Source organism: Mercenaria mercenaria, chromosome 19 (assembly GCF_021730395.1).
Source record: "Mercenaria mercenaria strain notata chromosome 19, MADL_Memer_1, whole genome shotgun sequence".
Taxonomy (NCBI): Eukaryota; Metazoa; Mollusca; class Bivalvia; order Venerida; family Veneridae; genus Mercenaria; species Mercenaria mercenaria.
Window position 1 is genome coordinate 34289887 of NC_069379.1, and position 12184 is coordinate 34302070.

The 12184-nt window shown below is 35.1% G+C and overlaps 1 protein-coding gene across 1 annotated transcript; it reads left to right on the forward strand.

The window, feature by feature from the left end:
* Positions 1–5864: 5864 nt before the first annotated feature.
* LOC123542299 (uncharacterized) lies at positions 5865–11810 on the forward strand. Its single transcript, XM_045328085.2, has 4 exons — positions 5865–6126; positions 8121–8740; positions 8974–9255; positions 9451–11810. The coding sequence occupies exons 2-4, from the start codon at positions 8143–8145 to the stop codon at positions 9750–9752; spliced, it is 1182 nt and encodes a 393-aa protein (XP_045184020.2). The 5' UTR covers positions 5865–6126; positions 8121–8142; the 3' UTR covers positions 9753–11810.
* The last annotated feature ends 374 nt before the right edge of the window (positions 11811–12184 follow it).

Here is a 12184-nt window from a genome sequence, read left to right on the forward strand (position 1 = left end):
CCACCACCTATTTTATTGGCATCAAGGACTTAATCTACAAACCATCAGTCAAATGCTCAAAAGTTGGCATCAACATTATTGTCCGTCGTGTAAAGAAATTACCCTTTGTTTCTTGAAGAAAGAGGTTTGTAACATATCTCTGCTATGCAGATAAGGAAGCGGTACCAATCCCTGCAATGTCCACTAGGGAATGGTACAAATCTCTGCAAAGTCCATTGGGGGAATGGTACAAAATTGCAGTGGACACTAGGGAATGGTAAAAACTCTGCAATACCCACTAGGGAATGGTACTCATCTCTGCAAAGCCCACTAGGGAATGGTACAAAACTCTGGAATGATGCAAATTTCAGTAATGCCCACTAGAGAATGATACAAATCTCTGCAAAGCCCACTAGGGAATGGTTCAAATCTCTGGAATGGTACAAATCACTGCAATGCCCACTAGGGAATGGTACAAATCTCTGCAAAGCCCACTAGGGAATGGTACAAATCTCTGCAAAGCCCACTGGGGAATGGTACAAATCTCTGCAAAGCCCACTAGGGAATGGTACAAATCTCTGCAAAGCCCACTAGGGAATGGTACAAATCTCTGCAAAGCCCACTGGGGAATGGTACAAATCTCTGCAATGCCCACCAAGGAATGTAAGGAATCTCTATAATGCCCACTAGGGAATGGTACAAATCTCTGCAAAGCCCACTGGGGAATGGTACAAATCTATGCAATGCCCACCAATGAATGTAAGAAATCTCTACAATGCCCACTAGGGAATGGTACAAATCTCTGCAATGCCCACTAGGGAATGGTACAAATCTCTGCAATGCCCACCAAGAAATGTAACAAATCTCTACAATGCCCAGTAGGGAATGGTACAGATCTCTTCAATGCCCACTAGGGAATGGTACAAATCTCTGCAATGATGGAACAAATCTCTGCAATGCCCACTATGGATTGGTACAAATCTCTGCAATGCCCACTGGGGATGGTACAAATCTCTGCAGTGGATACTAGTGAATGGTAAAATATACATTTAGGGAATGGTAAAAACTTTGCATTGCCCACCATGGAAGGGTACAAATCTCTTCTCTCCGCAGTGCGCTAGGGAAAGACACCAACTCTATAAGTAACACTTCAGAAAGGCACAAATCTCTGTAATACACTCAAATGAGCAGTTGAATTCTCCGCAGTGCACAAAAGAGCGGGAGGGGTCTGTCTTCCAATTTCTGCGATGCACATTACGGAAAGGTAAGTTAGTCGATAACTGTAGTGCAGGGTAAGGAAATGTGCAACTCTCTGTAATGCTCACCAGGGAGTTTTGGGACTGCCTACACAGATAACGCGAGTTCGAGTCTGACAAAAAAGACGACATCAAATCCTCAATGCACTTTCATGTGAAGAAGTTGTCACTTTCTTGCAGAGCATAACTGCAAACTCGACACACCAGAAAGATAAACGAACCCCTTTCTATATATCAGATGCTGCTACAACGGTGCTAGACTAAACGATGGGATAACGGTCTTTATGTTGGAGACACAAATATACACCAGTCCCATGTCACGTTGAGTAAAATGCACAAATATATTATTTTCGCGATATGTTAAGGGATTTTGCCTAGTGGCAGTGGTATACATTAGATGCATGCTTTGATTTTTCAAAAGGGTTCAGCTCCTTACGATCCTCACTTCTTCACAGAATTAAAATCAGTCTCGACCAGTGCACGCTAAGGTAATAGGTACATGTAAACACGCGCACTGCACTTAACACTGAGTCAATTATGGGTCTTTAAGGGGATCAAGGGCCATTAATATCCCATGTCGCCCTTTTAACGACAGTCAAGCGTCTGGAAGATATTAAGACACCTGGGTCAGACTCACTCAGACGATTTAAGGACCAGGTTTGTATTGACTCAGGAAACATCTTCAAAGTAACAAAAAGTGTTTGTTTAGAGAATTTATTGCGAAAATGTGTGATATTGAAAAGCAGTTTTCAAGTGTCCATAATATGAATTGTTTATGTTGCTACATTTTAAGGGATCTCGGCGATAGAGCAAAATGATACATGTATTTACACTAGGATGTGGTCTTATTCAAATGTCTAGTCAATTTAAAGTATCTTAAGAATGTTGCATTTCCAAATTCTGAGGCTAAATGAGTTTGCCTTGCACTTAGGCTGGATGTCGTTTAGCTCAAAGAAATTAAAATAAGAACAATTATATCGCCAATCTTCTAGCTCAAGATTTTCTTAAAAATTGAAGTTAATGTGCAGTAATTATAGAACGAGACTCTCTCAGCTGAGATCAAGTTTGTAAACAAGATAATCATGCAAATTACAACTTGTAATTCAAATTGTAATGAGTATAACTAAGTTTAACGTGACACCTTGACGTTATCTCTCACAGCATTAATTGCAATTAACGGAATGTCATTAATATGTTAAATACGGTGTTTGTGATTACGTGCCTAAAAGGGGCTACAGAAGACTTAGGGAAGATCAGACAAAATGTATCAAATGTTACAATTTATTTTCTTATCAATGATCATAAAATATGCAGTATTTAAATGGGTTTTACTTGATCTGGGTTTTACGGTGCACCAACGGAGTACAAGGTACTTAGCGCCAAACAGGATTTAATATTTTGGTTTGACATCTCTTTGCATCAAAATGAAAATAAGGGTTAAACGACACATTTCAACAAGGCCCTAAGATATAAGAAATTCAACAAGACCCTGTGGTGTTAAAATTTGTTACACTCTCATAAAACACTTGTAAAATCCTGTTTTTCGTTATATATATAGGACAATTTTACTACAAGCACGCGTACATTTTGTACACACACGGTGACATTCCTTTGATTACTCCGAACATTCTGCACAAATTCTAAGTAAATGGAGTGAAAAAGACTAGTGTGTTCGGAATGCTTAGCATTGTCCGGACTGCAGACAGTGCCGTCACGTGGTAAATATTTACAGCAATGCACGGTTCCTGTCAGACAGACAGACAGACAGACAGATAATTTTATTTTCACCCAAGGTATTATACAAATACTACATGAGGATAGGCAAAGTAAAATCTATCGGCTATATAGATAATCTCAGTAACGCTGGGTACCAGAACAGAACAGAACAGAACATTAGAAGATGACTATAATTTGAGCCGTGCCATGTGAAAAACCAACATAGTGGGTTTGCGACCAGCATGGATCCAGACCAGCCTGCCCATCCGCGCAGACTGGTCAGGATCCATGCTTTCGCTTTTAAAGCCTATTGGAATTGGAGAAACTGTTAGCGAACAGCATGGATCCTGACCAGACTGCGCGGATGCGCAGGCTGGTCTGGATCCATGCTGGTCGCAAACCCACTATGTTGGTTTTCTCATGGCACGGCTCATTTTTAGAACATCGTTCTTCGTCGTTAAAGGAATAATGCCCATGTAATTCAGAACTCGCTCTACCAAAGAAGTATAAAAAAACATTTATTTTTATAACTCTTTGTATCTACATACCATTAGAAAGGCAGTAACGACTTTGACAGGTACGCTTATGCGACGTATCTTTTAAATAATATCAAGGAATAAATTTACCAAAATATGGAGATGAAGGTATTTCATTGGACAGAAAAATCGAGCGGCAAGAATTTATACTGATTTTGAAACAAGCAGTCATCAGACTAACAATATACGTTTGTTTCTCTACTGGAATATGTGTGAAATACATTCGCTATACTCACAGTGAAAAATATTTCTATTGGTTAGAAACTACAAAATTAGAGAAAAGTCAAAATATGAAATAAAAAGAAATTTGTTAAGATCCAAGTGTCTTTATATAATGTTTTCACTTGTTGCTACAACACTCGTATATAAATACTGCATCTGGTGTTCGTTCTGTGAAATATCTCGATCTTACACTGAAACAAATAAATGTGTCCCGTATAATTTGGTTTTACAGTGTATAATTTAAATGTTAAAGTCTTGAGTATATGTAAATAACGTTATTACCCACACAGAAAAAAATCTGTATTAGTTGTCCTCCATTATCTTCATGCCCTGTGTTATCTGGGTCAGAATTCAATGTCAGTACATAGATTCTGGAATAAATATATGTAAGCTAAGATAATAAAATTCTTAACCGCCTCGTACGAGAGTTCCGGCCGCGTCATTCCAAATACCAGTAGCACAGTTTAAAAGGGAAACTGGCTTCTCTTCTCTCATACCCTCGTAGCGATGGGTTCCACCAGGAATGAGGTTTCGAGAGGGATTAATATAAGTTGTAAAACTTGCTTCGCAATCGACCTGAAATAAATAAGTATAAAATGATTAAATTCTAATGCCAGTCCTACAGTTACAGACGATGTTGAATATATCTAGGATTATATTTTTTCTATAATCATCGCTTAATCTTGTCCTTTTGTACAAAATAGAAAGATGTTGCTTAAATTACTCCACCTTAAATAGTTTTTCATTTATTTCACACAATGGACTATAACGGAATCATGGATCAAGTTTCTTTTACTATAAAAGACGATACTTTATCTATTACTCCATCTTTTGCTTTTGTATATCGTATTTCTTAATTTTGCGTAACTTCATAAGGTTATTTATCTATTTTGAAGCTTACCGATCATTTTGACAAAGAATTTTTTGCAAAGTTTGAATAAAATTTTAATGTTATTTTCTGCACTGTTGTATTTGGTAGCCGTTATCAAGGTCACGTGAGGTTATGGGTAAAACGTGCACACTAATAAATTTTGTCTCGTCGTTGTGGGCTTTTGTAAATATATTTTAAGGTTAATGCAGGACGAGCTTTGGGTGGTACGTTAATGTTCTATTTTAAAGAGAAAATCTGCACGTGTTTAGAATTAAAAAAACACAGCCATTTATAACAGAACAATAAATTGTAGAATGTTAAATGTAAATAACTCTAGTAGATAATACTCAACATTTATAAAGAATAAGTACACACCAAATATTTGGAAAGAAAAGAAGTTGTTGTTTGAAGAAATGATAAGTATAACAGCTTTTAGGCAATTATAATGCTCAAATAGAGCGAACATAAACATGTACTCTCTTAACATATGTGAGGCGTCATGGTAAAATGGGCCTGTAGAAGTTTTAATATTTTACAAACTTTTGCGTTTTCGGAAAAAAATAAGAACAATTTCTATTCGCTAAAAGGCACACTTTATGTGTAAAGTTAGTTGATATTTAAATGAAATTAAAGTCACCACTATGGAATAACTTTATTTCGAACTGCGTTTTTAGACAATGTGTTTTCTGCAAGAATTCGTTTTTGGCGTGACGTCGCACAAAACATTTGCTCAAAGTCAAACAAGAAAGAAGAATAAACAAGAATTTATTTAAGACTTTTTTGCATATTTCGCTGTTGTTTATCCTCCGACCATATTTTTTCCTACAACGCTGAATGATTCAGCATAATATTTCTGTTATGATTTTATCGAGAGTCTGAACATTTTTTTTTTATTTTGTCAGAAAGATAATAATTAAATTAATAACGCAAACAAACAAAACTCAAAAGACACTCAAAACACGTCCGATCATGTTCGCCGCACATTATACCTGAAATATGAGATGTATCAAATCAGCAAAATTTAAGAGGTTTAAATCTGTCCTAAAAAGGGCCACGAACGCCCAGATACAAGACTATATTTCTAAATCCCTCCCAAAGTCACAGTAATCCAATCAGAAGCGTTGTTTCATGCCATTTATTTGTGATCAGCCAATCAAATTTTAGAACAGATTAGTTCCCACGTTTGCGGTTTAAAATTGACAGTTTTCGCCGATTTTTGAATAGATGTTATGATTAACGACATTCCAGTGCATGAAAAGAAATAATAAAAGCATTGAAAAACTCGTCGTCTATAACGGATAAGCTAACGGTAACCCAGACGAATATAGACGGGTTATCAAGTTACAAAATTTACCTAAAAATTATCGAAGCGTAGCCCAGTCAGGGTTATGTCTAAACTTAAACGATTTTGGAATTATTGACAAGTCAAAACCAACGGAACTTTCGGAGAGTTAAGACCACAGTTTGCATGTGACAAAAAAAAATACTTAATAAAATAAGCCAAAATGGATTTAATACAGAAGTGGCTAACATTTGCACACTGATAGTAAGTTTCAATTCTTATTATTTTAAACAAAATATTAAAGCCTTTTAGAAAAAAAAAAAAAGATTTTATTAAAGTAATAACGTTTATAGTTATAGAATATTAGCGAAATAATATGTTAACTTCATAATGTAAGTAAATGATATGAATACATATAATGAAATAAAAATGAGATATTTATTTTTGCAGACTTATTGTACAAATAAAGTAATGCGACCTAGTAAAGTGGAAATTAGTAATTTGACGTTTTGTTGCTCACAATGCTTTAGTGAAATAATAAACCGGCGAAATAATAATAATAAAAAAACGAAGCATTAAAAAAATGGTAACAATAGCTTACTTTGATATGCATATACTTTTTCATTTAAAATGAATGATGAGTGCCCATAGGCATTGATGGAATTAAATTTTCAATTTGCATATCTAATAGTACTAATTGAAATTGTATGATAGAACGATTAATCTATCTCCTGCAAGGAATTAAATTGTTGGACAATCTATAAGTATTAGCATGGCTATCAGGTGCAGAATTAAGTGAACATGCTATTAAATGCATTTAATCTGAATTTAAACTGGTTTTATTTAAATGCAAATGAGAAAAGCGGCGCGTGTGTCGACAACGCTTAAAGGCACTAATTATGTATAGAAATAAGTACAGAAAAGACGGTAATCCGATGCACGTGTTTATCAGGTAGTTATTGTAAATATTGAAGACGATGATAATGATGGTTATGTTTATGATGATGTTGATGGGCGTGGTGGTGGTGGTTATGCTTATGGTGCAAAACTGATGATAATGTAATTATTATGGTGTTAATGTGTGGTCATCACAAACATTATCATCATTATTATTATCTTCAAGGGTCTGGTGGTAATCATCATCATCATCATCATCATCAACAACATCAGAATTATCAACAACACCAACAATATATAAATTATAATTTCGTATACTCATCAATAGTTTCCATCATCATCATCATCATCATCATCATTATCATCATCATCATCACAGCCACGGTCATAATGAGCATATCCAGTTTGCAACTTTGAATTTATAATCATTATCCTAGCACGTTTAATCGAAATACAAACCATTTGTTTTGCATAATATTTAGTCTTGTATGTCGCTGATAATAAAACGCAGTCCAATACATATACGTACAACAATTTGTTTAATCAACAAGTCATTGTAAACTCAGCTTTAGTTAGATAACAGCCTAGATGAAAGTAGGCGACTAAGGCGGTCTAATCCACGTTATAATTAGCGTTTATATGAAAGATTTGTATTTATATTTACGATTATTTAATGTATTGCGTACGTTACGCAATATTTTGTAGTCTCCGTAACGGGATTACAAAAGTGTGATATATCGTGTTTAAACATGAGATAGGACATACAGTATTTATTTGCCGAATAGGAAGAAGTGTTAAATTGTGTTTAAAGAGCGAGTAAGCTTTTCAAATACACACAATACCATTTATATCCTTAAAATTCCTTTCATCAGACCGAATTTTATGCAAAAACTTGAGGTAAAATCGATCTGTTCAGAAATAAACAGATATCTCTTATCTTTGATTTTGTATGATAAAGCATTATGCAAACAACATTTAACATGACCGAAAGATAATTCATCAAATTTTCAAAAACCTACTTTAAGATATTGAGATAAATTTTATTTTGGGAACATTTTCTTTTGACAAGTTGGAGTAATTTGTACGGGTTCTCGAGTACATGCTTCGGTAAAATCTGGGTTTTATCTTAAATAAAGTATTTACAAATCTGGAGACAGGAATTCGGTACAAGGAGTGTATGTACAATGAATGCAACACATTGAAATAAAATATGACACTTTATACTAAGATTGCATTCAGGAACTCGGAATATTTTGGTTTGTCCTTGATCAAATTTTATTCAATGCATGTGAATAGGGCAAACTTTAGTTGCAAAAAGTAATGTTTACACTGTTATAATTATTTTTCTCTATATTTTTCAGACAAAAAAAATTGTCCAACAAGATGGAAACTAAAGTCATGCGACACATCCCTACAGAAGAACCATTTCGGAAAACATGGAGTGCTCCAGCAACGATAATATCCGAGGAGGACCTAATACAAGCGGAAATGAGTGATAATACTGACGGAGACCAAATCATTCCAAATGAATCAAACTCAAAGATTGAAACTGTGAAAAGTGTGAACCCTCAAATGCCAGATATAAGAATACATTCCGATAAGCCTGAATTCCAAACTCAAAATCAAACACATTCCCCGGAAGTGACGTTTAGAACTCCGCAGAAAGTGCAAAGTGAATATTCGAAACGATTACAAACTCTGAATTCTGAAGTTCACAGATCGAACTCTAGTTCTTTACTTTGTGATAAATCGGACTGGATGCTAGCAGAAAGATCACATTCAAGGTCACCGCCGTCACCAGCAATTATCTCAAGGTCACCCGACCTTAGGTCAAGGTCACCTATGATTCCAATATCTCCTGCAGTGCATACGAACTCAAATATTTTTAATTTCTCACCTGAAAGAACGGAAATGTATAGAGCTGAGCTAGAATCCGAATCAAGACGAGTCAAGAAAAGACTGTTCGAGGAAATGGCAATGGGTAAGCGAAATTACGTAATTTCTAAAAATAGCTTGATAGAAGTACAGAAGCAGAAGTAATGTCATACACATATTTCATATACATATCTTAAGCCAATGTAGTGAAATCGAAATAAAGTTTTCTGCAGTTGATTTTTTATAATTTTTTATTGTTAATTGATCGAAATGAAATGTATACAAACTTTCCTTTTATTTCTATCATGTCTATTTCACATGCATTTATTTCGCTTCCAGGTCCGCAAGTACCTGTTTCTTGTGAAAACCTTACATCCGGGTACCTCACCAGTCATCCATCACCATCACATCGTCATAGAGATCCTTATCTGTCTCCAAGGCAACTGTCGGCACGTGAAATTTTGACACGTGACGATCAAGAACAAGAAATACCTCACTACCTCAGATCTCCGTCATGTAGGAACTTGAGTTCAACGTTGTATGAGCATGAGCGATTTAGAGCCAAGCGTCGTCTTGACGTTGACGAAGAGTACGTCTCTACACCAAAGAGATTAAAATACGGTATGTATCATTTTTGTGTCAGGTCCTTCAACAGAACAGATCTCAAACAAGCATTATTTACAAGACTCACTAACTAAATCTACAGATAAAAAGATCAAAAGAATTCTTAATGAGGAGAAAAAATAAAATAATAAGTAAAGAATCAGATGTTAATATAAATTCCGATTTTACTGAAAACATCTTTCTTTATTTCAGATCTAGAAAGAGAAATGGGATATCGCTACCTCCAGCAATTAGAATCTGATATTACAATGGTGAGAAACAAACTAAGTAATCCGGAAACGGAGTTTAAGAAACCTAGTAACTGCACATGCGCAATCATGGAAAGACAGTTCTTAGAAATGGCGGAAAGTGCGTACAGATCAGTTCGGAGAATTGACGCTTCTCCTCGGGGATTTGAACAATTCAGACGAGAGTTAATTCAAACCAACGAAGTGATGAAAGATTCTATGGACGTTTTGAAGAACATCCGGGCGTTTTGCGAGCACAAGTGCTAGAAAACAACGATCATTTGCTCATCGACATTTCATCGAATTCCAAACTATTTATTACTATTTATTCACAATGCAGTGTCTAAGTATTATAGTTCAATTTCCGTCCAGGTTATACAACGAAAAAACAATGTCTATGTACAAACGACGACTATATGTATATACATGAAAGGGAGATAATCGTGTAGAGACGTAACGATTTTTTTTTACCAAAATGACGTCACAAAGTGACAAAAAACTGTACCATTTTACTGTGATTTAAACTGTGATGTTTTCTTACAGAAACACAGGGACAAAATACTAAAACTTTATTTACATGTTTTTTACCTCTAGTATTCAGATGGTTGTAAAGTTTTTTTTATGTTATAAGACAAAAATGTTAAAACATTTCACACCTTAAAGTGTTCTACAAAGAAGTAATGTGTTCAGAATCTGTCCGTTGTTAAATATGTTTCTAAGGTTATAAAACAAGAGTTTCGGAACCAGGCTCCGAACGCAAGCTTACCATTGGTCAATAGTTAAGACTGCTCTGCGAAACAACCAGTCAGAAGCTCATGTTCTGAGACTGTTCTCTTTATAATCTCGGACCCAAAACTTCAGTCTGACTTGAGGTTTCGAGAATATAAACGGACTAACATAGTGTTCAGACAAGAGTTCTCTCTCTTGTCCTTGTTTGGTTTAGTGTTCTTTTGATTTTTTTTCTGGGTTAGTATTCCTTTGAATTCACGTAACTGTTTTACATTAGTAATCCACTTTTTAACCAGTTTAGTACATTAGTACATATAACCAGAGATTTGAAGAGATTTGCTAGCAAATTAGATTTGGCGTGTTTAGTCACTGTTAGATTTTTGAAAACTGTTTTTCCCCTTTTTCCCTGATTTTCCCTCTGCTGTGATTTTTCCCCATTTTTGTGTTAACCTATACACTATTAACATTCCTTTTAGCATATTTATTTTCTTAAATTATTATTGTTTATAAATTATTTATTATTTATTAGTTATAAAATGATTTACTTGTATTTGAAATGTAACTGACAAAGCGGGATTTATCAGAAGATTAACAAGAATTGCAATTGTTATCTCACGTGTTTCACGTGAGCAGCAAATCTGTCAAGGACAGTAGGTCAAACAAAATACCAGGATCGCTTAATGATAAATTCAAACATTACAAACGTACATACCCAATTTAGAAAAAAGTAGTACTGGAGGATAGGGGCGAGTTTCCCGGAGCCTACTTAGAATAAAGTTGGAGCTTAGGGATAAGGTGTTTTACGAACATCATTTTCAGCAGATTCATCCTAACTATTGGACTATTCTTAGAAACATAAGCCCAACAAAAATAAGACAGATCTGCCTAAAAATGAATTAACGACATCTTTTTAAAAGGATACAAGTTAGATCCTATGAAATAAATGTTTTGTAAAAGGTCTCACTTAGGAGATATACTTATTAACTTTTGTGAAACGGGCCCCAGTACTCTATTTTCAAGTAAATGTCAAATACCGTCTTAAAGTTATAACAAAAAAATGAATGGAGACAAGTGGAGCACAAGTTTAAATCTCTGGAAAAAAACATAATTCTGTCAGTTCCATTTCAAATACGGCTGTTAGATGCTATTTGCAGTTTGCAGTTACCACAGAAAAAATAGTTATAGTTAAATAATATAGTAAAGGTTTTGTATCCAGTTAGTATAACCAAAGTTAAATGTAGAAAATTAGCGAGTTAAATAAGTGTATTCAAATTTGACTACAAAATTCGACCAGCGTCCACTCGGATTTGATCGGATTTTGTCGTTAATTTACGATGCATTTAACTTTTTTGTTTTTCGTTTGAAACGAAACGATTACATCCCTTATCCTTACCGTCCAAGGACCCTTATTTATCCTCTGTGTGTACATGCGTCTGTCTGTCTGTCTGTCTGTCGGTTTGTTTGATTGTTGATTATTTGTTTTATTTAAAGTATTTATAAGTTTATTATCCTGTCTCGATTTGTGAGAAAGATTACCTGATTTTAAAATTTGATAAATTTTACAAAATAAATGAAAGAAAAGATATGAAAACAATATTTTGCTTGTTTTTCTTTTTCATATATTGCAAGAATTGCCAAAAAGCGGTGATCAAAACCATTACTCTGGCTTGAATATCTCTCCTACTAGCCTCATATAAAAAGATAACAGGAGTGCCAAACAGTCATATACGGAATCCTGTTATGGACATCACCTTCTCGCCCCTCGACATTTTATGGTAGAATCTCACGTTTTTTTCCAGTCGACTGGATGATCCCGGACTATTTTCAGACACTATCGTAAGTCCGGGATCACCAAGTCAACTGAACTTCCCCCCCCCCCCCGAAACCCCTAGAGATTCTACCATAAAATGTCGTGTTTTTTCCACAACCGACGTTTGTAAAAACAAAGTGCATCTGTGAAAGGCGAGGGG

Excerpts from the sequence above, each read along its gene's own strand:
- LOC123542299 (XM_045328085.2), top strand. The coding sequence starts at position 8,143 with ATGGAAACTAAAGTCATGCGACACATCCCTACAGAAGAACCATTTCGG. Across the intron at positions 8,741-8,973 it reads GTTCGAGGAAATGGCAATGG|GTCCGCAAGTACCTGTTTCT; the intron begins GTAAGCGAAATT and ends TTTCGCTTCCAG. Across the intron at positions 9,256-9,450 it reads ACCAAAGAGATTAAAATACG|ATCTAGAAAGAGAAATGGGA; the intron begins GTATGTATCATT and ends TCTTTATTTCAG.